The 27520-nt window shown below is 50.0% G+C and overlaps 2 protein-coding genes across 3 annotated transcripts in view; both read right to left on the bottom strand.

Annotated features, from left to right (window-relative positions):
• HMCN2 (hemicentin 2) overlaps positions 1–17093 on the bottom strand; it is a 121969-nt gene extending 104876 nt beyond the window's left edge. Inside the window, exons 1-4 of the mRNA XM_073314813.1 lie at positions 16931–17093; positions 10406–10586; positions 6632–7098; positions 2172–2242 (exon numbers count right to left, since the gene is read on the bottom strand). Of these exons, the coding sequence (XP_073170914.1) occupies positions 2172–2242; positions 6632–7098; positions 10406–10586; positions 16931–17093 (882 nt within the window). The remainder of the gene's footprint in view (positions 1–2171; positions 2243–6631; positions 7099–10405; positions 10587–16930) is intronic.
• Positions 17094–20191: 3098 nt separating this feature from the next.
• Positions 20192–27520, bottom strand: part of NCS1 (neuronal calcium sensor 1) — a 118288-nt gene continuing 110959 nt past the window's right edge. For both annotated transcript variants that reach the window (XM_073313975.1, XM_073313978.1), the window contains one exon: positions 20192–27291. The gene's annotated coding sequence lies outside the window, so the exon portion shown is untranslated. The remainder of the gene's footprint in view (positions 27292–27520) is intronic.

The raw sequence follows: 27520 nt of genomic DNA, 5'->3' as shown, positions 1-27520 counted from the left end.
CAGGCACAGTTGCCGTTTGCCCTGGCAGTGCCTGGACACAGGTAGGCACCAGAGGTGCAAACAGCAGCGTCACCTGGCTGCACAGGTGCCACGTCACAGGCTGCTGGAATGAAGCTAAAGGCAGGAGCCGCACTCAGTGTCCCACCCTGCGCTTCAGAAACGCTAGGGAATCCCAGCAGACTCGTGCCTTTTTCAGACGCCAAAATTCCACTTCTGAGTCACTTATAAAGGGTTAATAAACGATCCTTCGATGTTGTAATCAACAGTTAATTATAGACCGTCACAGAGACCAACAGGTTGCTGGTAACCCTCTTTAACACCTTTGATTGATGTGCTGGTGACCTCGGATAACACACACTACTCCTGCCTGTAACCTACTTGCAACCCCGATGAATCATTCACAAAGGGACCCTTCATGCAAAGCATGCGCAGTGCAAACACATGGTGACTAGAGATGCCAGCTCCTGGTGGCCTCCAAGGCAGCTCAGCAACAGTCATCCAACCTCCCATCATCCCAGGGCTTCCCAGCCTTCCCTCCAGTGTAACAGTTTCACCTCCCACACAGAGGAAAACAGAATCTAATTGCCAGCTTTCTTACGGGCCTGGGAAGAGACGCTCATTTAGGGGCCTCCAGCTGACGTAGACCATAGAGAGGGGAGTTCAACAGATCGCTCAGCTATAACCAAGCCATGCCAGGCAGCCGGTTATTACTTACACAATAATAATACAGAATATCTTGTATAGCACTTTGCACCTTGAAGGACCCTAAAGCTCTTTACAGCGATACATGTACACGTCCTGCTCTCAGAGCACAGAGATAAATGCATCATTCAAGGTTATGAATATCTACGCACGAGTCACTTCCTCTGTCGCCAAAATGCAGCTCTCTCTGCAGTGGAACGCAGTGGCTGTATATCTTTCCGTTTCTGACAGAAATGTTCAGTTCATTGCATCTGAAGAAGTGGGGTTTTTACCCACGAAAGCTTATGCCCAAATAAATCTGTTAGTCTCTAAGGTGCCACCAGACTCCTCCTTGCTTTTGTGAATACAGACTAACACGGATGCCCCTCAGATATTTATTGGTTTTGGTTTTTCAATCTAAACCTGAACGTTTTTTAGTTTGGGGGTTTGCAGTAAAAACCTGAACATATCTGGGGAAAATATTTAATGAAAAAACAAACAAACAAAAATTGTTTTCAGCTAAACTTTATGTGGGAGGGAGAAAAATCATGTCTGGAACAACTCCAATAGCTCCCCATGCTGGACCCTAGGCAGGACCCCTGCTCACGCAAAGAGCTCCCAGCCAGGATCTAGAATAACCAGGGGAGGGCAAGGCCTCAGATCTAAATCTCATCCAAATATGGTACCTGCAGCAACAGAGCCCCTCCGACATCTTGCTGGGGCACTGACCACACCAGGCCCCCCCTCCGCTCCCCAAGGGTCTCTCCTGACCAGTGCAGAGCTGCTCTGTGCTCTCCCCTACCCCTCAGGAGCCTAAGGCACAGCATGCGCGTTGGGGGCACGTCAGGGGGCATCGCCAGGACATTCCCACACCTCAGCTATTCTCCAATGAGGGGCAGCTGGGCACACCCTGAGGCTGCTCCACATCTGTGCTGGGAGTTGAACTTGTCCCCAGCAGCACCAGCATTAGCCCCTCTCTTTCCCTGCCCTGGGCGTAGAAATGTATCTCCCTTAAGAGTGACAAGTGTCACCAGAATTCCTTGCTGCACCCAGTCCGCACGTGGCAGGGAGGATCCAGGTAGCGCTGCTGGAGGATGCTCCTAGTTATTTTTAAAGGTAATGACAAAGCCGAATTCTTTCCTCTGCTTGCACTTTGGTTGTGAATACCTCCCTTAATTAAAGGTTGGTTCCGAGAGAGAGTGCACTACACTTGTAGCTTTGCGATAACACAAAAACCTGATGCTTTAAAATGCCAGCTGTCTCACAGGAACACAGTGCCTCTCTTACAAAGGGAGGCAAGGTGGCTCCATGGCCGCTTGGCTTAGGAGTTACATCCTTGGCATCTGGGGTTTCTTTGCCACCCGCTAAGGGTTACATTCCAACCAAACAAGCTGGGTTCCCGAACTGGCCACACTCGGGTTTCAAATACCAGTTGCCATAGGCCACTAGCCAACAATGTACAGATATTAAGATGAGGCAGTCAACTGTACCTGAACGTAGAGACCTCTGAGCTCTCTCTGGAATTCCTTGGGATCTGCTGTGAGGGTCGCTGGTCCAACCTCTGCCAAAGATATCAAGACAGCAGATATCAGTGCTTTCTCCTCTCTGGGCACAAGTCTGCAATTTTCCCTCTCTCTATCCCTCATATTAAGTTTCCCTATATCAGCCTCACTAGGCCTATGAAAGAGACAAGGTGGGCGAGGTAATATCTTTTACTGAACCAACCTCTGCTGGTAAAAGAGACAAACTTCCAAGCTACACAGAGCTCTTCACCCACCTTGTCTCTCTAGTATCCTAGGCCCAGCATGGCTACAACACCACCACAAATACCAAAAGGCGTCTGTTAGTTCCTGCCTGTCTTCAGAAACCTGCATCAGCAACTGTAGCTTTCTTTCAAAGAATACTCCCTTGCCATTGGACGAACGCTGGGTCTCCTTTACTGGGCTGGTGGATGATGGCTCGGCCAGTCTGTGCTTTTCCACGGTGGCCACCATCCCAGGTGGGATTGAGAGGTAATCTCCACTCCGGAGTCCCAAAAGAGCAGCCCTGTAGTAGGACACTTTCTAAATTACAGGCTATTTAGGTCTCATCCACATTGAAGCAGGACTGTGTTACGCCCCCATGCGGCTTGGTCTTGCAAAGGGGACCAAGCCAGGCACTCAGGCACCAAGCCAGCGCTGAAGGCCAGTCTGCAGCTTCGCTGCTCTGGTACCAGAGCTAAGGAAGTTAAAGCCGGCTCGGGCGGAGCACACCCCGCGACGGCAGCGGAGACAGACCCTTTGTTGACAGAGGGTTAGAAGTCAGGAGCTGCTGGCTCACGCCACAAGAACAGATTCCATCACACTTAGGGTATGTCTACACTGCAGGGAGACACCCGCAGCTGGCCCATGCAGCTCTGGGACTCTCCCACTTCACAGGGTCCTATAGCCCGGGCTCCAGCCCGAGACCAGATGTCTTCGTTGCAATTAAACAGCCCCGCAGCCTGAGTCAGCGGGCACAGGCCCAGCCATGGGTTTTTAACTGCAGTGTAGACATACCCTCATTGATGCAGCAGGCATCTCCCCATGTGTGCGATGCCTTTACACTGCCTTTACACTCCTCCACTCCGGGCCTTGCAGCTTTGGGTGCGATGGGGGATACCTCTAAAGCCTACTATTCTGCTAGTGGCTAGAGCAGGGCAGGTGGATGCCCAAGCTCCCGGGTTCTACTTCCTGGCTGTGTCCCTGGGCATGTCACTGCAGCCTTGTCTACAATGAGAAAACGCATCATGCTGACACATTTTAACTAATGTGGCACTAAACTCAACTCTGCCCTAGAGTTAACCACGACCAGCTCCTCACACGTTATTAAACCATGACTGCCCTTGTCCTCGTTAAAGGAAAAATCATGTTTTGCATCAAGTTAGCTAAAACAAGTTAGTTAACACAATGCACTTCCACAGGTCTACTGTGCCTCAGTTTCCCCACTGCTCTCTGGGGGTTAAGAGAACCTACCTGCCTCATAAGAGGGCCATGAGTTTTAATAGAAGAGATCCTCAGATGAATGATGCCACGTTTAGATGCAAAGAGTCATCAGCACATCGAACTCTGGCTCGGCACCAACGAGCTGACCAAAGGCACCCCTTCCCTAGACCGGTTCTCTCTGGATATGAGACAGGCTCAGAGGCCTCTGAAATAATGTCAGTGCTCTGACTGACTTCCACAGAGACTGGAAGGCTTTTCCTTCAGCTTAACGGGAGAGACAGCCAATTTACCCGGCCAGGGTGCTCCAGTTACAGCAAACCAGACGCCTGGCCTGACGAGGGACCTTGCAGCCAGACGAGTCCTGGCAAGGGGTAACCCCATCTGTTTCCATGCAAACAAATAGCTATAGCAGGACAGAGGTACCACAGGAGCTGAGGACTTCCCCCAGCCCCGTCCACCATGCCCCACCCTCCCACGCCTCCCAAGCCATTTCAGCTCTTTCGTGGATTGACAGAGACCCTCTGCTTTACAGGTGCCCTTTGTGATGGTAATGAGAGGTAATCACCCTTACAAAGCCCAAGGAGGGCAGCTCTAGGTCTGGTCTACACTGTAACCACTACCATACCAGAGGACACAGGTGCAGCCCCAGAATCCCTCCATGCTTTTAAAAGATGTTTGGCCTTGCAACATAGACAAGGCTGATCATCACGGAAACTAGGTTACCAGACTGGGCTACAGCCTTGGACTATAGCCTGGCTCCAGGACATAGCTAACACGCAACTTAGTCTGCCCTAGATGACAAGACGGAGCCCTGTTGGGTAATTATTACTGTGAGGGCAGGACCTTGGCTATGGTGTGATAGCAACAATGCACAGCACGTGCAGAGCAGACGCTGTGGGTATGAAACTTCCCAGTGTGGAGCAGCACGGGACAGAGAATGGAGGAACAGGAACTTGCTCAGTGCCCAAGTATCCCCATCTGGCTGAGCCACAGAGTCAATTAATTTACCTGGGACCATTCCACAAGGAAGAGTCACGTCCGGTACCATGAGACATTCCATACACAGGACCATATTAAATGGAGTCCACTTAAATCACCTGGCCTAGAGTTCCTTGGGGCGCCGTCTCCAATGGTAACCAGTGCAGAAACACGAGCTGCCTGGATTTAATGGACAAGCCACCTGTTCTCTCTGTTACAAAAGACAGATGCACCCCCACAGACCAAGTGGATGTAAAGAGGGGCCCTGTTTCTATTTTAAGGAATGTACACAACAGATAGATGCCGGTTCATTCTAAAAATCCATTTAGTGCTTCTGACAGCTTCTCCTGCTGTCTTCAGTATTTTTAATTCAAATGTTCCTTTCTTCAGAATTGCTATTTTCTGTATGAATTTTTGGCAGAGAGCTTGTTCTTATTTGGTATGAATGATTAGCACCTCATGGATGTGTATAAAAGCAAGGACCAGTAAGAGGAGAAACTTTCATCTTTATTTAACTTAGAGCACTGCTTCCTTGTTTATTATCAGAGTTCAAATAAACAATTACGACTTCTATCCCAATAGTGTTCTTCAGATAGAAAGACCTCAAGCTGCTCTACAAACTATACAGCTATAAGGCCTCTCTTCACCCATCCACTAAAATGCAGCCAACTCTGGGGTGGATCACAGTAACTGTAACCGCGCATAGCAACAGTAGTTTGGGACATGATGTGAAATGTATCATCCAGCAGAAAATGCAAAAGAGGATTTTTAGGGAAGCAGGATATAATTAACCAAATTAGAATATGGCCAGGGTCCTCAGAATTAACACCATAATTAATCCTTGTGAAAAGTGACCTGTCCTCATTAATGCCCACAAGGATCAAGGTTCACATCACAGCCAGTATACACCACTTGCAGTACTATAGGGCCCTTATCATCTCGCTGATTCTGTGCTGGCTGGAGAAGCCTACAAGGAAGCCTGGAGTCGAATTCAAGCTGCTGGCCCAAGATAAAAGCCAAGTAGCCTTGTCTTCACTGCTATTTTAACCTGCGTTAGCGGACGAGCTAAGGACACACTTTTGGCAGTGCAGACACATCATTGACTGCGTCACCAATACCCCCCTCCTGCCCTGCAGCACCCAGCCTCTCTGAGGTCTTCCTTCCAAGGACAGAGCTGGCCCAACCCTGCTCCAGGTACGGGACTGGAGGAAATTGCAGTCCAAGCTGCATGGCTGTGAACTAAGCAAGGACCTGAGGCTAAAGCAATCTAAATGGGATGGTAAGGTGAGGAGAATCAGCTGCGGCAGGAATTCCCCAGGATCTGGGGAGGCTTGTTAGAATTACTTCAGGAAATTGGCAGCTTCCATCTTAGGCCCTGGCTGTCTGGGTCAGACTGATGCTTTTCAAATTTAAACTGATACTTTCTAGCCAGCGAGTCAGGTTCCAGTGATTCTAGCCACATTAGCCCAACCCTGCTATGGCTGTGTTTGGAACATTCACCTCCCAGCTTTCCCTGTGCCTAACAAGGCTGAAAAGCTGAGGATCAGAAGGGGGACAATAGGGTAGGACCAAGTTGCCTTGAAAGGGTGGGGGACTTTGATCCTTACTAAACACAACTCTGTCAGTTTTCATACTGAGCCAGGATTAAGGGAACCACATGATACTGCACATGTCACCAGTGTTTCCTGTTGGATCAGAGTCCCAGATCCTCCGTACCAGGCCTTTTACGGGACCAGAACCCAGTCCCCAGAGTGAAATGGTCTCAGTATGACTGGAACCAATGGCCCTAAATTAGTGCAACGCAATGTCTTGTGCTCCCATATTTTGTAGCATTTTTCATATTGGACCAGAATAATTGATTCTGGCTTAATGCAACACAGTACTTTGTCTGGACCAGAACCATGGATCCTGGTTTATTGCACTGCATTGCCCTGGACCAGAACCATGGGTCCTGAGTCAGCGCAATGCATTGTTCTCAACAGGATTAGCGTGAACCAGAACCGCCTTACCTGGGTCATGAAAGGGGATCAGAGCATAGTTGCTAATGACTTTTGTGCTCCTGCTGAGCGTCCGCTCCAAGATCCGGGATGCTCCATCCATCACCTGCATCAGATCGTCGTACATGGAGCCAGTGACATCAAAGACAAAGGCCAAGGTGACCCCTCCAGAATCAGAGGTGGGCTCTCCAAGGCTAGAGGCCAGTAGCAGCCAAAGCCCCAGGAGGAGCCCTGCTCTGTGATGCATGGCTTGGGAGTCTTCCAACACACAGAGACAGGTAACCCCTCTGCTCCTGCTCCTGCCTGGAGACGTGGCCCCCCAAGCCTTTGCGAGATTCCTTCCTCGGCTTCCTTCGTGCAAAATGCTCCTTCTCCAGTTTGTCCCCAGAAGAGCTGAGAATCTCCCCACAACTCTCCCTACCCCCAGGGCAAGAACAATCCTGTGCAGAGAAACCAGGCTGCCTTTTCCTTGACTACTTCTAGAGGGGCAGAGGAGAGCCCCCAGCTGCAGGCACAGCTCCCCCCAGCCTTCCCATTTGTTCCTGGCTGCTCCCAGACATGCACTGAAACAAGCCAACCAGCTTCCAGTGCTGCTGGGCTAGCGTCCCTTTGCTAGAAGGTGCCCTCCTTGGGGGTGGGGGGACAAGACAAGGCCAGCCCTTGGAAGAAGTGCAGCCACCAACAGCTGCATGAAGGAAAATCCTCCAAAGTTCAACTTTTGCAAGGGAGAAGAAAAGCGCTTCCTGAGCAACTCCCCTGGTGAGGCGGTGGGTGGGAGCTGGAGGAAGGGGCGATTGGAAGCAGGTCCTAAAGCCCACATTATTCACTGAAATACTAGCCTGTTCGTCTCCCCCACACCCGGACTCAAACACTCCTCTCCCGAGCCAGCAGCCACAGGCTGAATGATACAGGGGGTCAGAGGAGGACACGGGGCAAGCAGCTGAATGGATGTGGGGAGACAGGCCAAGAAGGGAAGATGTACAGGATGAGAGGACAGCTGGATGTTCGCTGAGATGTAAAGGGAGCAGCCGATGAGGCCACTCCAAGCACACCAGGTGCATTCCCCTGAAAACACAGAACTGGGCAGATCTCTGGTGCAGCTTGAGGAGGCAGACACAGCCCCACAGCTAGAAAGGCCCGTAGGATGACTTAGATGTGCATGGCCTGGGAAGGGGGGTGCAGGAGAAAGCCACACCATCAGCCTCCAAGCTGCAGCCCACAGTAATAGCTTGCAAATGGTATTGCAAACACAGAGAAATGTAGAACAAGGGGTGGGGTGGGAAATGCATTCCTTGTCTGTGAAGTTATGGATCATTTAAAGCCAGGGAACAAAGAATTGGGGGTGGGGCGGAGGGGGGAAGGTGAAGGACCCTGTGGGCAGGATTTCTGGTCCCCTTAAAGATAAGCCACTGAGCTCTTCGGACCTTAGCTGGGCCAGCTGAGTAAGACACTCAGCTGTCGCTCAGGTTTCAGAGTGGTAGCCCCTGAGTAAGACACTCAGCTGTTGCTCAGGTTTCAGAGTGGTAACCCCGTTAGCCTGTATCAGCAAAACCAAGGAGGAGTCCAATTTGTTAGTCTCTAAGGTGCGGCAAGGACTCCTAGCTGTTGCTCAATCAGTTCCTTAAGAAAGGGGATTCAGGGATCAATCATTTGCTAAGGCCAGTAGGCGAAAAGGCAAGGCAGGGAGGAAAGAGCCCCCAAGCAGTACACTCAGTGCCTCTCTCCGTGCTTTGCAGCCAGACTCATGGAACCCCCTCTCCATTTTCTCATTCTCTGGGCCAAATTCTGATCCGAGTTCTATCAGTGCAACCCACCAGACTCACATGGAGTGGCCTACGAGTACCAGAGCAATGTCAGATCAGAATCATAGGCCTTGTCTACACACAAGCCTGCAACTGCTCAGTTAAACTGGTGCAAACCCCTCAGTGGACACTCTTTTCGGTTTAAAAGTAGCAGATTTAATCTTTAGCTTAATCCTCCCTAATCAATTTAAGATAAACCAGAATAAACCTGATTTAAACCAAAGTAAGAGTTGTCCACACAGCCTTTTGTGCAGGTTTAACTAAACAGCTTTCAAATCACAAGTTAAACCCATGCAACTGTGTATATAGAAAAGACCTTAGTGCAGCAGGGAGGCCCCCCTCCTTTTGGTTTACTTAGAGGAGATGTTTAACTTCCCTGTCACTAGTTCCTGACGCAGCACATCGTACCAAGGAAACACGGAAGAACACAAGAAGGGAGAGATGTATGGTAATGTCAATCTTGGAAAGAGAGTCTTTAAAGAAACAAATAGGAGCACTGGGACCGTGCCAGTGTTAATGTTCACAGGCAGGGCTTGATAAAGGTCCCAGATACACCGAATCTGGTGTATGGCAGCCTCGCGGATGGACGCTTTCAGGTGGGAACTATTCCTTTGTTCTTTCCACTCGGTATCCCCCCACCCTCCTCCTCAAGTCAGCCAGCAGCAATCAGCTGTGTGCTTCTGTCTAATTTACTGCTCCACCCACAAACCAGCTCCAACCTGCCTTCATCCACCCACTTCACAAAACACAATATTGTCTGCAAAGCAACAGCAAGAGGTGTTGCCCCCCCTGCACTGGGCTACAGCAGCTGGGCGCGTGGTCCCCTCTTCAGTTAGCAGGGCCAGGAGAATGAGCTGGGGGGTGTGGACTCGATGAACAGCCTCTAAGGCAGGAGGCTGTAACCACGCCAGCAGGTGAACATCTGATGCATTGCAGGGGTCACACTTCCCAGATGGACGCTGGAGGAATGTGAGGGTGACCCAGTGACAACAGACTCCATCCAATTTAATTTTTTCACTCTAGACGGCGTAGTCACAGAAACACTTGTGTCTGAACCTGCTGCATGTGGGGAAGCTGGCTGGTCTGGTGCCTTAAGAGGCTCCCTGGTATTTCGCTGGTTGTTTTCTATCAGTCACCTTCCAAAAATGCTTGGGTGGCTAATTCCCTGTAATTACCTTATCTATTGCTACTGAGCAACCCTTTACTTCCTAGCCCCACTGGAGCCCATCAGGAGAGCAATTCCAGCCACACCTGACCCTGGCTCCTTTCCCCTTTTATTAATAAACATCTTTTTTAACCGAGCAGGATTGTTCTGCACTCAGGCCCCCTACTGAGGGGTGGTCCAAGAGTAGACATAGCCAGGCGAGGGGATTCACGCAAGGAGAGCGTCACTGTGCATGATATGACCCTCTCCAAGCATGTAGCCATCTTTTCATCGGCTGAAACAGCCCTGGGAGGAGGAGAGAGAACATGGGTCCCAGCAGCGTGCAAGCGTTTCCAATTCTGCTGGAAACACCGACGGGAGGTGGCAGGGCCTGAAGCCCAGTCATCCGTTGCTTTCCCAGGGCACTTTTACTTACTGGGAAAGTAAACTGGTTTGTAGCCACAGCTTCCTCCCAGGGATGGTGGCTGCACAAGGCATGTAAAATCCACATTAGCCAGGGATGTGAGGGAAATGCAGGCCCCTGGGTCACACACCCTTTGCTTGTTCACCTCCCTCCCAGTTGGGAGCGGGTTCAACTCACGACTGCTTCTTTTCAGCAGAGCCCCAGCTTTGGGCTGTGCCTAGGAGGGGCTCCCACTCTCTCAGGAGGAAAGGGGTGCACAGAGAACCTACTTCCATGCTGTCTGTGCTCACTTTTCAGAGTAGCAGCCATGTTAGTCTGTATCCGCAAAAAGAACAGGAGGACTTGTGGCACCTTAGAGACTAACAAATTTATTAGAGCATAAGCTTTCGTGAGCTACAGCTCACTTTGTTACCTACCGGCTTTTGCGAGCAATGCTGCCCTCTAGTGTCTGGTTCCACAGGCAGGATAAGGGACCTACGAATGTCAGCAAGGGGAGATCTTCCGGAGCCATCTGCAGCGCATGCTTGCTGATCACCTCCCTGCACGCTCGCTCCGCGCCGTGCTCCTGAGTAAGGGGCTGCTTCTGGCACAGTGTAACTAAAATGAGGTTAGAGGACGATCAGCCTCAGGGAAGTGGTTTAGAGCAGAGAGGTTCTGAGCGCACCCCCCGCCCCGCCCCACCCCACATGCTATAAAAACTCCACGCCCCACCTGTGTCACAATAACTGGTTTTCTGCATATAAAAGCCAGGGCCGGCATTAGGGGGTAGCAAGCAGGGCAATTGCCTGGGGTCCCTCGCCACAGGGGCCCCCACAAAGCTACATTGCTCAGGCTTCAGCTTCAGCCCCCGGTGGCGGGGCTCAGGGCCCGGGGCTTCAGCTCCATGCAGTGGGACTTTGGCTTTCTGCCCTGGACCCCAGCGAGGCTGATGCTGGCCCTGCTTGGAAGCCCCTCTGAAACCTGCTCAAGGCCCCCTAGGGGGCTCTGGACTCCTGGTTGAGAACTACTGGTTTAGAGGCTTCAGCCCGTACTTTCAGGAGTGGTTAGGAGTCAGGCTTGCACATACATGCTGATTTGCACACAGACGTTTCTATGCACAGACTCTTGGCCCTTTTCCCTCCACTAGATCTCTAAGGAGACAGGCCAGCTTTAGAGCCGCTCTTGCTACGGACACCACCCCAACCAGGACCAGCACTCAATCACAGGTCTCCTGCTGGGCAGTGCGGCACTCTCACAAGGGCTGGAGATGTTTTCTAATCTATTTATATAGATATGGCACCTTCTCTGCCAAAGGAACCCCCAGTGCTTATCAGCTGGGGGGAGGACACAGCAGAAAGCAGACACAGGGGCAGTCACTAAGGACTTGCCCACGAGGGATATTATTAGTAAGCAGAAAGCAAGCCCAGCTCCGTTAGGAAATAGGAGTAAGCCAGTTTTTTCCACCCTTCTCTGCCATCCCAGCAGCCTCTCTTCTAGCTCTCCCCCTGAGCAATGGGAGGGGAAGAGGGAAAGATTTAACTCTTTCTTCACCAAGAATCAGGTCCGTGCCTGTGTCCCCTGTCAAAATGCTTGACAAACTCACTGCATCCCCAAAATGCAGCCAGGTCTGCATCTCCTCCAACCAGTGCACGTTGCACAAGTCAGGGTTGGGGCTTTCTTGGCTGAGGACACCAGGGCAAACCCCTGCTCAGGTTAGAAGTGCTGTAGGATCCGCAGGGTGAGTTTTTCCAAAGAGCTCGGCGTTGGCGTAACTCTGTTCCCCTTGACATCAATGAGAGCTTTACCAGTGCTTCCAGCGGGAGCAGAGTTAGGCCAGGGTGCAGCGCTTTTGAAAAATCCCTCCTCTGTATCCATAAAGAACCTCTATTGTCCAGCTCTCATCAGAAAGGTCCCCTGCAGCCCCCGGCACGCTGCAGGGAACTCTGTTTATGTACCTGGGAAGAATGCAGTCAACTCCATTGGGATTTGACTCTGTGCTTGCAGGAGTTCTGTGCTTTTAGCTACATGAACCATTGGCAGGAAACCTCCCGTGAGTGCTGCATCACAGTGCAAATCCCCCATTGCTCATGTAGATAGGGCACTGGTGTTTTCTTATTATTCGTTGTGTATATTACAATAGCACCCAGAGATGCAGTCTGTACCCCCTTGCGCCAGACATTGCAATCCTGGAATGGCAGGAGTTGGCAGGTGGACCTGTTACACATAGTCTTACAAGCCGTTTTTCTTAGCATGCAAGCACTGTTCAGTCTGAAGAAGAGCTCCATTGCTGTCAGTTTTGTGATGCAATTCTTTGAGAAAGCTGTGGCAGGCAGCAGGGAAGTTTGTTCTCTCCCTTAATCGAAGTAGAGTCTGTTGTTGGGGCGGAGTTCTTTTGAGGAACAGGGTGTTGTTGGATGGGCTGAGCTTACTGAATGAGAGAATTGGCTGCATCCCGTTTGTGACCACCTCTGTTCCAGGACTGGTGTATAGAGAATAAAGAAAACAGTTTACACTAATTTCTCCTTCTGATGCGCCCAGACATCTGCTACCACTCTGCAGAGCGGAGGGGTGACAATATACATAGTGAGAGACGGAATTTACAATCTGACTAGACATGACAACGGTTGGTGGGGCAGAGAGAGGTACTGACTTGCACACGGTGACATAGCAAGTCAGTAATGGAGGGATAAGACCCCTGTCTCCTGTCCCATAATTGAGTGCTTTATCCACTGATCGTGCTGCCTTCTATGACACTTCCACACCTGATATTGCTTTGAATAGCATTGGACAATGCGGTAGAAATGCCAGTGGCCAGTCTACACTGGGGATCCCGGAAATGGAGCTGGAATCGTGCGAGGTTTCAGTGTAGACAGCCTAGTTGCTTAAAGCCTGAAGCCTGCACCACTAAGCCATCTTCTCTGGACTCCCAACAATAATAAGTCACATTGTTAAGATAGAAAAGAAATAGAGATGTGCTGTGCCAAAGGATTTGCACAAGACTTTCAGGGCTTATTTCCAGAAGACTTGGCAGACTGAAATTGCAAAAGCAGTTTTAGAGGATGTTAAAAGCATAATCCATGCATGCAGCTCAGTGGCCCCTTCTCTATCTATCCAAATTGCTCAAACAGACATAATGGTCGGGGAGGGAGAAGAGGAGGAACAGGGGAAGCGCAATTAGACTCTGGAAGATACAATTACAAGACATTAAAATCAAACACCATCATCAGTTGCAGCCAAACCGAGAATGCCAGCACTTTACTGCACATGCTAAGCACAGGGACTACAGGAAACAATGGCTGGAGAGCGGAACAAGATGGGGAAGGAGTATGGAGTGAAAAGGCTGCACTCATGGGCAGTGCAATGGGAAATAATAAAAGGCCAGAGCATATGGGGCAGATTAGAAGCTATCTTGGCAAAGAACAGCTACCATGGGAAAAGAATGGCTAAGACGGGGTCGACCATTACCTGCTCGTCCCAGGAAGAGTAGCTGGAAGAGAAGCATTGGGCTTGGGGGAGGATGTGTGGAAGGTTCAGGACATGCAGCGGGATCTTGGGCTGGACACCAGGAACATGGAGCAGAAGCTAAGAGAACCAGCATGAAAGAATATAAACAATCATCAGTGTACTACAGGCAGGCAGGCCCCGGGCAGGCCCACTGTGTCCTCCATCCCCAGCACTTCTGCAAACATTGGTGAATGTAGCCCCATGACACCACTGTTCTGGGCGTATGGGGGCACAGAAAGGCTCAACAATTTGCCTTCAGACACACGGGCAGCCTGCGTTAGGGCCATGGTAGAATTGCCAGCCCCGCGCTTTAACCACCAGACCGTGAACAATGGAAACACACAGGAAAACGGCAGCCGTTAAGATCAGTTATAAAGCCTGCCAAGGGGCCCTGTCAAAGTGCCTTCTAAACTAAACACAGTCTATCAGTCTGCCAAAGGACACGTCTGTGATTGGTCTCAGGTCAGAAGGGAGGCTAGGCCAGGCCACAGCCTCCCTTGGCCTGCCACATGCAAGAGCAGTGCCCGGCATACACGGCCAGCGAATGTGCTTAATCCACACGTGAAAGATGATGGCATAACTGCCAGGGAGAACACCTGTACTCCGCTGCCCTCACCAAACAAGAGCATCTGTCTCAGTCCATTTCTTAAGCTTGGATCTCACCAGTCCTCCCCAGCTGGTGGCCCTGCCAGATTGTAAGTGGAGATGAACTGAATTCTGCAGGCAGGTGTATTAGTTGGTGGCCTTAAGGTGCCCAGGGGATTACGCTTTGGCAGGTTGGGGGGATGGCTGCAGGGTAGGGTTCACCCTTGAAGGGCACACTGCATACTTTGGGGTGGTTGGAAAAATACTGGCAGGGAGATGCTTTTTGTCACTGCTGGGATATCAAATCTGCAGCAATATGATGGTCAGGTGTATTAACAAATACACAGGGACTCTCAACTCCGCAGGTTACTCAGCAGGAGTAAAGCATGGCCCTAACTGAAAGAATTGTGTCTGTTTAGCACCCCGCATCCCCGCTCCCTCCTCCAGGGGCCTGAGTTCACAGGACAGATAGACGGCAGCACAGGGTCAATCTGAATATGGACAAAAGCCAGTTTTAGGAGAGCCTGCCCCTGAGGAGCTGCATTGGTTTGTGGGCTAAATGGGAGGAAGCTCAGAGAAGAGCAATTAAAGGGCCAGACAGCGAGACCCGTCCTGTCATTGAATCACGCCGCACACCACGAATGGAGCTGGTGGGGCTATGGGTACAGCGATGTGCCACCCAAAATTATTAGGGAGTGGGCAGCTCAGGGGGCTGGAGACAGACTCTAGCTCCTTTCCCTTCTAGGCCTGTTTGAGTCCAGCCTAAAGACAAAGCATTGCCCCAGTGTGATGCCCCTTCAGGGTCACCAGTGAAACCAAAGGAGCCTGGTGGGCTAAAGCCATCGTGTCTCCCTCTCCATCCACAGAGGGGGAAAGGGGCGCGGAGTGTAACCCCCAGCACGTGGGCAGGGTATGCTCGGCGGGTGAAGAGAGGGGGCCCCAGCATTAATCTCACAGGACCATATGAAAAGCAGAAGAAGAATAACAGGATTAAAATAAAATAAAAACCACAGCAACCCCCCCACCCCCGGCCTCAATCCAGCCTCAGTTTTCTCCAGGCTGAGACTGGATGCCACATTCCGGCCTGGAATGAGCTTGTGCCGCCCCCCCCCCGCACCTGTACGCCCCAGCCCCCTGCAGTCCTACCCTGCTCTTTTTAGAGACATGAACTAACTTGCTCCTTCCAGCTGCCAACTCCCAGCAGCCTTGTTCGTTCGTGGTGCTGCACTGAGCCAGAGCGGTTAGCAGCCATTCGTGGGCAGCGAAGGATCAGCAAGGAGCCCCCATGCTTGTTACCCCCACGTTTCCAGCCTGGGAGTCAAACATATGGCCCCGGCCCCTGCGTGCAGGCCTCGAGAGGTAAAGGCTGGAGGGGAACCCCGGAGGGAACACTAAGCCTTCGGGTTACAGCCTTTCCCCAGCTGTTGTGGTGAGGAAACCAGCAAAAGAACCCACTGGAGATTAAAGGTTATGGTGCCACGCAATCAGACCAAAGGAATGGGAGTAACCTAGGGTTGCCAGGTGTCGGTTTTCGACCCTTAAATTCCGGTAGGAAAGGGACCTTGGTGGCTTCGGTTAGCACCACTGACTGGGCCATTAAAAGTCTGGTTGGCAGTACAGGCAGGCTCCCTACCTGGCTATGCGCGACTCCCGGGAAGCTGTCGGCATCTCCCTCTGGCTCCTAGGCAGAGGGACGGCCACGGGGGCTCTGAGCACTGCCCCCATTCCCAGCGCCAGCTCAGCTGCTCCCATTGGCCAGGAACTGTGGCCAATGGGAGCTGAGGGGGCAGTGCCTGCAGGCACCTGCAGTGCGCAGAGCCACGTGGTCGCACCTCTGCTTAGGAGCCGGAGGGAGATGCCAGCAGCTTTCTGGGAGCTGTCTGAGGTAAGTGCCACCCACAGCCCGCACCTCCTCCTGCACCCCCACCCTGGAGCCCCCTCCTGCACCCAAAAACCCAGCCCCACCTCAGAGCCCATACCCGCAGACAGAGCCTCAGCGCCACCCTCCCCCCCACACCTCAACCCCCTGTCCCAGCCGGGTGAAAATGAGTGAGTGAGGGTGGGGAAGAGTGAGTGACAGAGGGAGGGGGATGGAATGAGTGGAGGGTGGCCACAGAAAAGGGGCGGGGCAAGGGTGTTCGGTTTTCTGCAAATAGAGAGTTGGCAACCCAGGAGCCAGGTGATGTCAAAGGAGTTTGAGCACAAGGTACATAAAGAAACAGATGCAGCTGGATGAGCCCCCAGACTGATTAATGTATGAATGGGAAGAATTTACAGGAACTCATTATTTTAGGGTCTTTCTATGGACTTAATATGGCAGCCCACACTCAAATGTATTACAAAGCACATGGTCAAGTCCCCAGCCTGGAGAGATCAATGGCCTGCCATATATAAGCAGTGGCATATTTCTCATTTGGAGAGGCTCACTTCCTCGGACATCTGGCGCCATCTATGGCCTGATCCTCAGCAGTCCCTGTTTAGCTGATTGTCCTGGAAACCCTTGTGTTGGGCTTGCCATAGGCACCGACTCTGTGGGTGCTCCAGCCTGGAGCACCCCCAGGGGAAAAACGGCAGCCCCCCTCCCAGCCCCTTCCCTTCCCCCCCAGTTCTTCCCGCCTGCCCGCCGGCCCCGCCCTCCTCGTACTTCCTGCCTGCTGCAATCAGCTGTTTTGCGGCATGGAGGAGGCTGGGGAGGAGATGGGGGAGGGAGCGGAACGGGGTGGGAAGAGGCACGGGGGGGGGGTGTGGAGCAGGGGTGTGGCATTGATGGAAGGTGTGGAGTGTAGGGGTCGAGCCCCCCACAGGCACAAAGAAAAGTCGGCACCTGTGGGGTTTGTGCTTGCCCTTTGGGAGGTTTCTGGGACTGCCTTTACCTGTCCTTTCACGTCCCAAAGGGGTTTCCTCAAAGCGGGTGTTGCAAACCAGGTCCTCTCTCCACGTTCCATCCTTCACCTCACTGTGTAAAGAGCTGGAACGTCCCTCCCTGGCGGTGTCCAGTCCAGTTCCCAGCATTCTTCCAGGCTCCTTCAGCAACATAGCGTCTTCCACCTCACGAGGCCGCACCGCTCCTCTGAATCACCCCTGGGAACCAGACAACCCTGGCAGGAGCTCCCTCTTCCTGACTGCCAGCCCCGATGATGGGGCTGGGTGAAGCAGGCTGCTTGGAAGGCAAGCAAATGCTCGTTGCAGCCAAGATTTCAAACAAATGTTGGGCAACAAAACCTTTTAAAAGGCTGGATTCTTCCACCCCTCCTCAGGCCAAGTACAGCCTTACTCCAGGGGGCGTCCCAGGGATTTCCCAGCATGGTAGGAAGTTGATGGAGATGCTGGCCTTTCATGGAGCTCATTAAGAGACAAGCTCAAATTAGATCCTGCAGACCATGCTTCTGAGCCAAACTGAATTCAGGGGGATATTCGTGGAGTAAGGTACGTCTCCCCGGGGCCAGATTTTGATGCCTTTACTTGTTATGGAGAACACCTGACTGCACGGATAGTCCTACCAGCAGTGGTGTGTGGCATAAGGGGCTGCTTGAGTGTCTATAGGAATCATACTTAGGGGTCCAAAGCGGAGGTAGAAGAATCCTGCCCCAAACCAATAAACTTGAGGGACAAACTGAGATTCCCAGGGCATGGATCAACCTAACTATACAGCTAGTGGCAACGGTTACAGAACAAGAAGCCTGGAAAATACAAGGGCTCCTCTTTTTGGGTGAAATCCTGGCCCCATTGGAGCCAAAGGGAATTTTGCCATTGACTTCAGTGGGGCCAGTTCAACCTTCCTCATTAGTCTGTTGTTTGTATGTGTACAGCACGTATGTTCCTAGGTAGAGAATCTCTCACGTACCTGGCTTTGCAGTGCACCACAGACCACGTGCACTTTGTTCCTGTCATTAAACTTTTATTTCAACTGTCACAAAGTTCTGGGGTTTTGTGGGGTTTTTGTTGTTGTTGTTGTTCTGTTTTTTTGTTTTGCTCTTGAATTCATCTCAAGACTTAAAAGACAAGGCAATAAGGGGCATGCAATCCAAACCGGAGGGAGTGACACCAGGGCCAGGGCTTTACAAATGGGGATCTTTGCAGAACCTGCTGTTTCTTAGCCCAGGGCTCAGCTGATTGCCGGTGAGGACACAGAGCGAGGGGTGGACAAACGTTCTTAGGAACAGAAAGAGAGCGAGAGAAGGACCTATGTGCGAAAACTAATTCCCTGCCCCATTGCTAAAACCGACTTTGAAAAACAGGGACTCAAAAGGACTTGGGACGTTTGATTTCCTTAGCAGCAGGGAGGGAGGGAGAGAATGGACAATTCCTGCAGATCATTCTGCAGACATCTGTGCAGTAAAGAAGCAGACGCGAATCAATCCTTCTTCACCCTCCTGGTCACTCTGCTTTTACCTGCTAATTGCGCCTCACCCAGATTTATCTTTTCCTAACTACTGGGAGTGGATGTGTCATTTTACACAAAGTAAACCATTTCCCCATGCTGATTTCCCCCCCTGCTGTTCCTCAGATGTTATTGTCAACTGCTGGAAATGGCCCACCTTGATTATCACTACAAAAGGTTTTAGAGTAACAGCCCTGTTAGTCTGTATTCGCAAAGTGAGCTGTAGCTCACAAAAGCTCATGCTCAAATAAATTGGTTAGTCTCTAAGGTGCCACAAGTACTCCTTTTCTTTTTACAAAAGGTTTTGTTTTTGTTTTCTCTCCTGCTGGTAATAGCTCACCTTACCTGATCACTCTCGTTACAATGTGTATGGTAACACCCATTGTTTCATGTTCTCTGTGTATATAAAATCTCCCGACTGTATTTTCCACTGCATGCATCCAGTGAAGTGAGCTGTAGCTCACGAAAGCTTATGCTCAAATAAATTGGTTAGTCTCTAAGATGCCACAAGTACTCCTTTTCTTTTTGCGAATACAGACTAACACGGCTGCTACTCTGAACCCTAACTAAACCAAGTGGTTCTCCCCTGTTTGCCTTCTGTGGATCTCTTTAAGAGACAATTATCCTCCCACAACTCAGGCCTCACCCCAGGCTACCACTGTCTGTTCTGCTTTGCAATCCACACATTGATTTACTCCTTATCCAGTGGCTGGCTAGCTGGTCCAGCCAGTCCCGGATGCTATCACAATGACCCATGTGTATCTATGGTGGCACCGATAGAATTTGGGGACTCTGAATCTATGTGTAGATGGCAGCTTTGAATGTCTCGTGGACTATTGGGAGTTGAAGGCTGCATCCCACACCATTGGAAAGGCAGTTTTGCCAGGGTCTAGGATCTAAGCTATCCCTGTGAAATCACACCGTATCACTATCCACCCAGGTGACATGCAGGGAAAAACACAGCTTGTGTCAGTGCAGATTTGCTCACAGACATTCAAGGGTGAACTCAACATGCTGAATGCAATGGGCAACCAGCCAACTCTCCTTGCCCTGTTCTCACGTTGAAACATTTCACCTGACTACGCCTGTTCCATGGAATGAGAGCTTTACTAGTTTTCTGCACTGGACCGAATTCTCCTCTGGTGTAAATGGGTGCAATTCCACTAACGCCTATGCAGTTTCACCCATTTAAATCAGCAGACTATTGGGCCCATTTCTTTGTCCTCTGCTTCTTCGACTGATTAACAAGCTGCAGGATGCCATGCCCTCGAGATCAGCACATGTGGAGGTCGATTCTACCTGTCAAAAAGGCAGGGCCAGACCCTCAGTAGCTGCACCGTCCAATGAAGATCAATGCAAGTACTGAGCCCTGCTCAGAGTGTGGCCCATGGGAGGTTTGTGGAATAGTGGCCCAGCGCTAAAACACGTCTCAAAGGCAATTGAAAATGAAATTCCTCACAAGGGAATAGCTGTAAATAGCTGCTTTTGCCTGTGCTACAGATCATTATAATTAAATGACTAGTCAAGAGGAAAAAACCTTCACATCTCCCTCTCTTTCTGTCTTGTACAATGGAAACTTATTATTATAAGTCAGGGGACCCGCCAGTCTGACTTCCCCCCAAATATTGCAAATCTTTTTTTCTTCTTGAGGAAACAGCTAAGCCCAGACAAGATCCAGAGCTACAGCAAAAGGTGATATAAAATGGCAACAGTTATCACACGAACAGAAAAATAAAACAAAAGAAAAGGAAAGTACAGATCCCGCATTTTAATCTATGCAACACTGACAGTGACAGATAACATCTAGTGCCAGAAAGCAAGTTATCACAGGCTGGCCATGCACCTTTAACTCTGTTACTGGTTGTTTCTTCAAATGTCACAGCTGCAACCCTCTTCTCTCTTTAGTCCAGGAACATCTCGGGAAATGTGCAGAAAATATCACAAAAACAAACACATCAGTTGCCGTTGTTGTTTTTTAATAATGACCCAGATTTTTTTTAAAAAGCTAATGACTTGGTGAAATAAACTGAATATTCCAAAACCAGGAGGAAGAGATTTCCGCATTACTCATGGTTCCTTTGTGTTTCATTTTCCAGAGTCTGTGCAAAATCGGTTCACTAATAATAAATAATAGTCATATAATACTTAGCACTCAGACAGCATTTTTATATGTAGATCTCAAAGCACTTTACAAGACTGGGTAGATGTCAACCCCATTTTACAGATGGGAAAACTGAGGCACAGAGAGGTTAAGGCCAACGTTTTCTCAGGTGAGATGCCTTCTGTCTTATTTTCTGGGGTGCTGAGAAGCTGCAGTTCCCGTGGCTTTCTGCTGGAGGGGTGGATGCTCAGCACTTCTGAAAACAAGGCTGAAGGCATCTCAAAGTCAGGGTCCCAAAATCATTGGCCACATTTGAAAAGTTTGGCTAAGTGATTTGCCCAAAGCCACTCAGTGAGTCAAGCGTTGAGGCACGACTAGCACCCAGGTCTCACCAGTTCCAGTCCTGTACCCTCCCCATTGGAACGTGCTGCCCCTCGGGGAGAAAATACGCCATTGCTGAGTTCTCAAACAACCCTGCAGGTAACGTCTGGCTCCAGCAACAGGCTTGCCTGTCCACAAGGGAAAACTTACATGGTCACAAAAAAAAAGATGAAACAGGCTCTTTATTAATCAACCAAAGCTTTTTATTCACTCAAAACCTGTTCTGCTTTTTAATTTGCAAATATTAAAAGAATAGAGGGGTATGACAGTGACTCTGAGCTAGGGGACTGCACTGTCCTGAAGGCGGCAGTTGGCGAGGGTCAGCAAAAATTGCCAAGCAGAAATCATCTTTCACTGCCAGTGAGGCAGGGCTGTGGCGAAGACCTCAGGTACAGCTCTAGGGGAGGTGGGCTGGACTGGAACCAGCCATAGCTTGGGTGTCACTGTGAGGTACGTTTCTCTTCCGCGCTCCCTACCAGTTGAAGCCCTCGTGAGCTCAAACCCAACACTTCTTTCCCGCCCCATCTGGATCCGCTCGCCCTGACAAACACAGCTTTCTTTCCTATCCTTTCTAACGGGGTAGGGAGGCCAAAGGCTCCATTCCGCTTACTCCCTTAGCTGTGTGTGTCAATGGGGCCCACCACCATCTTTTGGGCCTTTTAGTAGCTCACAGGAAGTAAGCTAGAGAGAGAGACCTGGCAATGGAGAGAGCTTGGGGCTTCTCCGAGTAAGACACTGAATCCAGTAGCATCCCCCATGTTGCGGATGCGATTGTTGAATAAAAGCGGTTTGCTGAAACATGAAATTCCTTGCTTACTCGAGAGTGCTAATCATCAGGGCTCTCTGCAGCTCCCAGACCAGGGGTTGTTTGTTGCTGAGCTACAGACAGCTGCTGCTACTGAAAATCTAGCAAAGACAATCTATTTGTTAAACAATAGGTCTGTGTGAGCTGGACCAATTATAGAGTGTCCCTTGAAGTACGGTGGCTCCTTCATACAATGAACTGGAAGGTGAAAACCCTCTGCCAAACTTAAAAGCCTTTCTGAGAAAAGTGCCAGAACAAATACATTCACACTTGCCTGGATATTGTTATAAACTTTGTGCGGTTAGTTAGTTATCAGCAGGGGAAGTTACAGAAGTGTCACATTCACCTTAAACACCAGTTGGTATCAGAAAGTGACCAGCCTGGGGGGAAGAAATGGTGAGTCGGGTGGCACCGCAGAGAGCTACCAAAAATGAGAGCATTCTGGCCACAAAGCAGCAGGGGAATTGAGTTTCCCTTGGAACGACCAGGGCGGTATGTTCCATTCTTCTTCACCCATCCATCCCTGTAACATATCAGATTGAAGGGAAAAGCAGGAGCCAGCCAACTCCCAGCTTCAAAGGGAGAGAGGCATTGCTCTTGGGTGTAAAAACAACTTGTGTGCCCTTACAGAGAACACGGTAAATGTTCAATACCTTGTCTCGCTTCCTTTATTTCAGGCAAGGCTTTCCAAAAGAGCCCGCAACACCCAGGAAAAGCTCAGGACCCCCTGACACCTTCAAATCCTTTATCTCATCCCAGTGGCTCAACAGAGATTCATATGATGGTCCTGCTCCCCTTGAAGTCAATGGCAAAAGTCACACTGGGCCAGATCCTCAGCTGGTATAAACTGGCATAGCTCCATCAAAAGCAATGGAGCCACTGACTCTATACCAGCTGAAGATCTGGTCCATTGATTTTAGTGGGATCAGGATCAGGCCCTATGAGGTCAGAATTTGTCCTGCAATAAAATGCAGCAGTTGTTTGGTGAGTTTGCCTAAGGTTGATCAAGTCTCCTCAAGAAGTACCACGGTCAATGGGTCCCCGCCTTACAAAACAATACTTCAGTAGCCCGTAGTCAAACCCCAAGACAAAACCTCTCAGCATACAGAGCTGCAGTGTCTTGATGCTATTTCTGTACAATATCTATCTTCTCATACAGGATCATTTCCTAGTGGAACCATGTTGGTTTCAGAACATTCCACCGATGGGGCTTTCTGGATCAGGAGTCACTGAAGAGGCTGGATATTATTTTAAGCAATGACAGAAATGGTTCAAGCCCCAATCCAGGGACTCATCTTTATTTAGGAATGAAAATTAAGCACCTGCTTAAGTGAATTCCTGAATAAAGGTGGACCTGATATTCTATGATTCTATGATTCTAAGCATGTGCTTCTCTGGCTTGAGGCCTCTACTTGGAGGAATCAGTTACAGTAGAGCCGATCCAGAATATCCAGCCTACCTGGTGAATAGAACAAGAGGGGAAACTGACGTTCCTACCACATTTTCAAGTCAAGCTAAGCACTCCATGGGATTTGCAACCCATCAGTGGATGGTCTCTGGCCTCACTGCATGATTGGTGCCTTTGAGGGGAACCAAAACATGCAGTTTTGTGGTCCTCCCCCCAAATCTCTCTCTCTCTTGACCTGCTAACGCATGAGTCATCCCCGAGCCCTAAAGCTAGATTTGGAGCCAGGTCTGTTGCGCGGCATACTGACCAAGGTCTTTACAAAGCCTTCAGTTCTGTCTGGAAGTACGCAAGCTGGACATGCACACAAATCAAGCCCCGGAAGCCCAGCTTAACAAGCAACGAAACAGACCATGCTACTTCCAACAGTTTGTGCTTTTCTGATACCAGTGAGAGAAACGTGTGGAAAGGGATGGCCTTTAAGAATGGTATAGACGGGATGTCTGGGTGCTCTGTATGATTGTTACAAATGGAAGGTAGCCATAGGACAAGACAAGAACTCCTTACTAGTGCTGGGTCAGGGCATGGGGAATAAATAGCCACCTTACATAGATGGCCACTCTGCACTAGGGCTGGGATTTAGGGGTTAGGTGCTATTGGGATTTGAGTGCCTACCTCCCTCATTTGAAAATTCCAGCCTTGGAGCCAAAATTGACATGTACAGTTCACCTGGAATTAATTCTCTGCCCCTGCCACCTCTGCTGTTTGGTCCTTGATTTGCTGGTTGGACCTTGGGCTGGCTGAGGCTACTGCAGACAGCTCCGATGTGCTGATCACAGCCCATGCCTTCAGGCTTGGTGTTCTGTGGGCCAGGAGGCCTCCCACCCAATGCTGCCCACGCAACAGGGACTAGTCCTCAAGCTGCTGTCCATCAGAGTTGCTCCATGGAAGTCAAGGGAATGATTTATACCAGCTGCATTTGTGACCCAGTAGCTGAAAATATTGCTCTGGAAAGGGTGGGTGACCTCGCTGGGAAGGATGAAGGACATCATTATAACCACACAATGAGAAATAACTTCCAGCCCCACCAAAGAAAAGGTACTGTGGTATTAAATGCAAAATGCAGGGCAGATGCAGTTGCTTACACTGATGACCGTGGGGGTATAGCACTCCCCTCTTGTTTCACGCCAAAAACAAACAAACAAAAAGAAATCAGGCCATGCTCTAGAAAGTTACAATACCAGCTGACTCGTCTTTCTGCTGGAACAGGAATGGGAGAACTTCCAAGGTAACTGCATGGTGGTAAGGAGAGGATGCAGACTGTGGAGAAAAGCCTGCCTGGTTTCCAAAGCTTGTGATAGGCCAAAAACTCTTGTGCTTCCACGACCAGGGTACGACCATAACCTGCAATAGCGAGCTGAGATTGAGGGGCAGCTGCCATCCTAAAACATCTGTGCTCTGTGACACATGGAGGACTGAACATGGAATGCAAAGCACTGGAAGAAAGCCAGTGTTATGTACACGCTAGTGCAAATGTGTCACAGCTGGACGGAATCAGACCTTACTCTCCTCTGTGTCCCCCTATCGCCCCGAGTGCAGCCTACGCAGAAGAGAAGCCCTAATGCTGGTGACAGCTAATGGACATTTCTTCTTTAGTTCCAGTGACTGAAGTGAGCTGTTTTTGGAGCTGGAGTTCACGTTTCAAATCTATGTAGCCCTAGTGTGTGGACAATCTCGAAGTCTGCCCGACTACGGAGACAGGAGACACCCCTCCTATGGATATCTGCCCCTGTGCAAAGAGGCACCCACATTCACCACCCTGCAGGCATTCGAGTGCCAAATCTGGGTCACCTGGGCTGTATATCATCTCTGGCAAAGCACAGCTGGCTCTGGTTACACTGTAGGAATATGGTGGGAGAGGAAAGAAGGAAGGGGAAGCAGTGCTTGGCACAGTGACTGGGATTTATATACAGAAAAAGCGATTTCCGCTCTGAAAGATGGAGTCAGTGCCCTTTTCACAGGTTTCCCGCGAGAGGTTTCAAGTACTGTCTGGGAGAACCCAAGAGCAGATTCTTCCTCCTGCCTCCCGATCCATTACTCTGCAGCTGTTCTTGATACACAGTCGGAAGAAGAACAATGCTTGGTGTTTGGATCCCAAGATGATCAGAGCCTTAGAAATACTGTGGCTAGCGAGCAAAACAGGGGAACGCACCAACCTCTGGGTGCATGACCAAAAACGCGGGTGGAAAGGGGAAGGCCTCCAAAGTTTATGGGGAATTTGACCATTGCTCTGTGTATAGGCACCACACAAACCTTCCTGGGGAAAGCTTCAGGAGGTTTTCCGTTCCAGCCCAGCCATACAAAGGAACCATGGCTCGTGCCTGCCCTAGTCTTGGGTGCATTTGCTACTGTGCTTCTATTGTGCTATTCCATTTCGCCCCAAGGTGGAGATAGACCAAGCAGAAATGAGGCAGGGGGCAAGGCCGGATTTGTTTCGTTGATTGTTTTCCTGTTCATCAAAGCTCAGGTCCATCTTTGTGACCCAAACTGGGCACCGTAGGAATGGATGTGACCCACTGAACAAGGTGTTTCTAGCTCCCTCTCAATGCATGGCCCAAAGAGCAAAACTCAAGAGCACTTTAAAACTGCTGAACGAGAGCAAATGCGGCAAAACACTAAGAGGCTATAGCCAGTCTTCCTCCCCCTTCTCCAGGACACTAAGCAGCACTGTGTAGCTCTGGACAGCGTCAAGGCTTTGGGTTTTGCCTTAAACAGCTGTGAACTGTAGTTTGCTTAGACAACCCTCCTAAGCTCCACTGACCGGCTGGTTCTTTTCAAAAACTTTACACTGTACAATCAACCAACCATCTCTGTTCTCAGCCCACAGGCACTCCAGGCTCCCAACCTCCTGGAGGCTTAGCAAGGAGTTAATTCGGTTCCATTTTATTAACTCCCCATCCGCCCCGCAAGATAGGTACACGACAGTCCCGGGATTTTCCAAAAAGCAGGGTCATTTTAAAGCTCAAACAATATTGGCCCCATTAATACTTTTCATGCAGAGAAATATCTGGATACGGTATATTTCATCATTCTGCTTTACACAAAGGCAAGATGGCAAAATGACTGCGTAAGGGCAACAGAAATACAATTTGTTGAGAGGAGGACAGCATTCAGTCCCCGCCTTGGGATTTGTCTGGGGTACTAGCTGAGTTTCTGAAGAGAAGGAGGGAGGGCAGGGTGTAGGGACCAGAGACATGGGAATAAGGAGAAGGGGGTTAGATTATCCCCCGTAAAACATCAACCAGCTGACAAAGCACAGTATAGTGGGGGGGTGGGGGATATTTTTGGCTTAATTGCTATCGCAGGCTATCTCCCCCTGCCATAGTGTGTAAACCTTGCAACTTTTATCACCTAGGTGTTTCAACACACGAAAGACTAAACATAGCAGCAACGGTCACAACAAATAAATAAAGATATCGATAACATAGATAGGCATAGTAACAAAAGCCTCACTTTTTCCATCCAAAAAAAAAAAAAAAGCACAATACTGTATCACAAAAAATATACATATCTCCCTAGCGACGCGGGCTGGGCGGCTGCTGAAAACGCAGGGGAGGTGGAACTTTCATTTCCAGTTGCCTTGTATCGTCCATCCCCTTGTCCTCCCCCCCCCCCGATAAAGCAAAAGCCGATTGCGATCAAGCACTCAAGGACGGCATGCGGCAGCCGCCTGCTCCAAGACCTCAGCAGTACCTTTTGGTTCCTTCTTCATGCTGCGCTTTTCTATGAAAATAATGTAAAATATTTGTTGGTGTTTTTAGTCCGTTCAAAAAAAAAAATGTACTAAGTAAAAGCGAGAGGCAGGAGGGGTCTCCACACAGCGATGCATGATCCCTTCCACCCCAGAAGCTGAAAAAATCGCTGCTTTTTCTATTTTTTCCTTTCTTTTTTCTTCTTTTTTTCCCCCTTTTGTTGTTGTTGTTGAGAAAGCAGAAGTTGGCAAATGGACACGGTTAATTCAGAGTGCAGAGTGGGGGGGGGATGACCTCACACTTCAAGCACCTCCCTTGTTCGTGTAACATAGAGGAAGGCTGGAGAGAGACAGGCAAGCTTCTTTACTGAGGTGGTCTGATGGCACAGAAAGAATCTTCCTCCAGGCAACTGAAAGAGAAGTTGGGGGGTGGTGGGGGAAGGGGGAGAAGAGGAGAAAGCAAGTCAACCTGTGTTTAAGTCAGCGAAACTAGATACAATAAGAAATGTATTGGTAAGTCGGTGCTGCCAACTTGTGTCATTTTATTGCAAGTCCTGCCATCTTTTTTTTTTCTTCTTAAGGACCCAGCTCCTGGAGTCAGGTGACTCTTGCGAGACTCTATGCTTTCCCTGAAAATAG

The sequence above is a fragment of the Lepidochelys kempii genome, chromosome 16, assembly GCF_965140265.1.
Source record: "Lepidochelys kempii isolate rLepKem1 chromosome 16, rLepKem1.hap2, whole genome shotgun sequence".
Taxonomy (NCBI): Eukaryota; Metazoa; Chordata; order Testudines; family Cheloniidae; genus Lepidochelys; species Lepidochelys kempii.
This window is presented reverse-complemented; position numbering and strand designations above follow the sequence as displayed.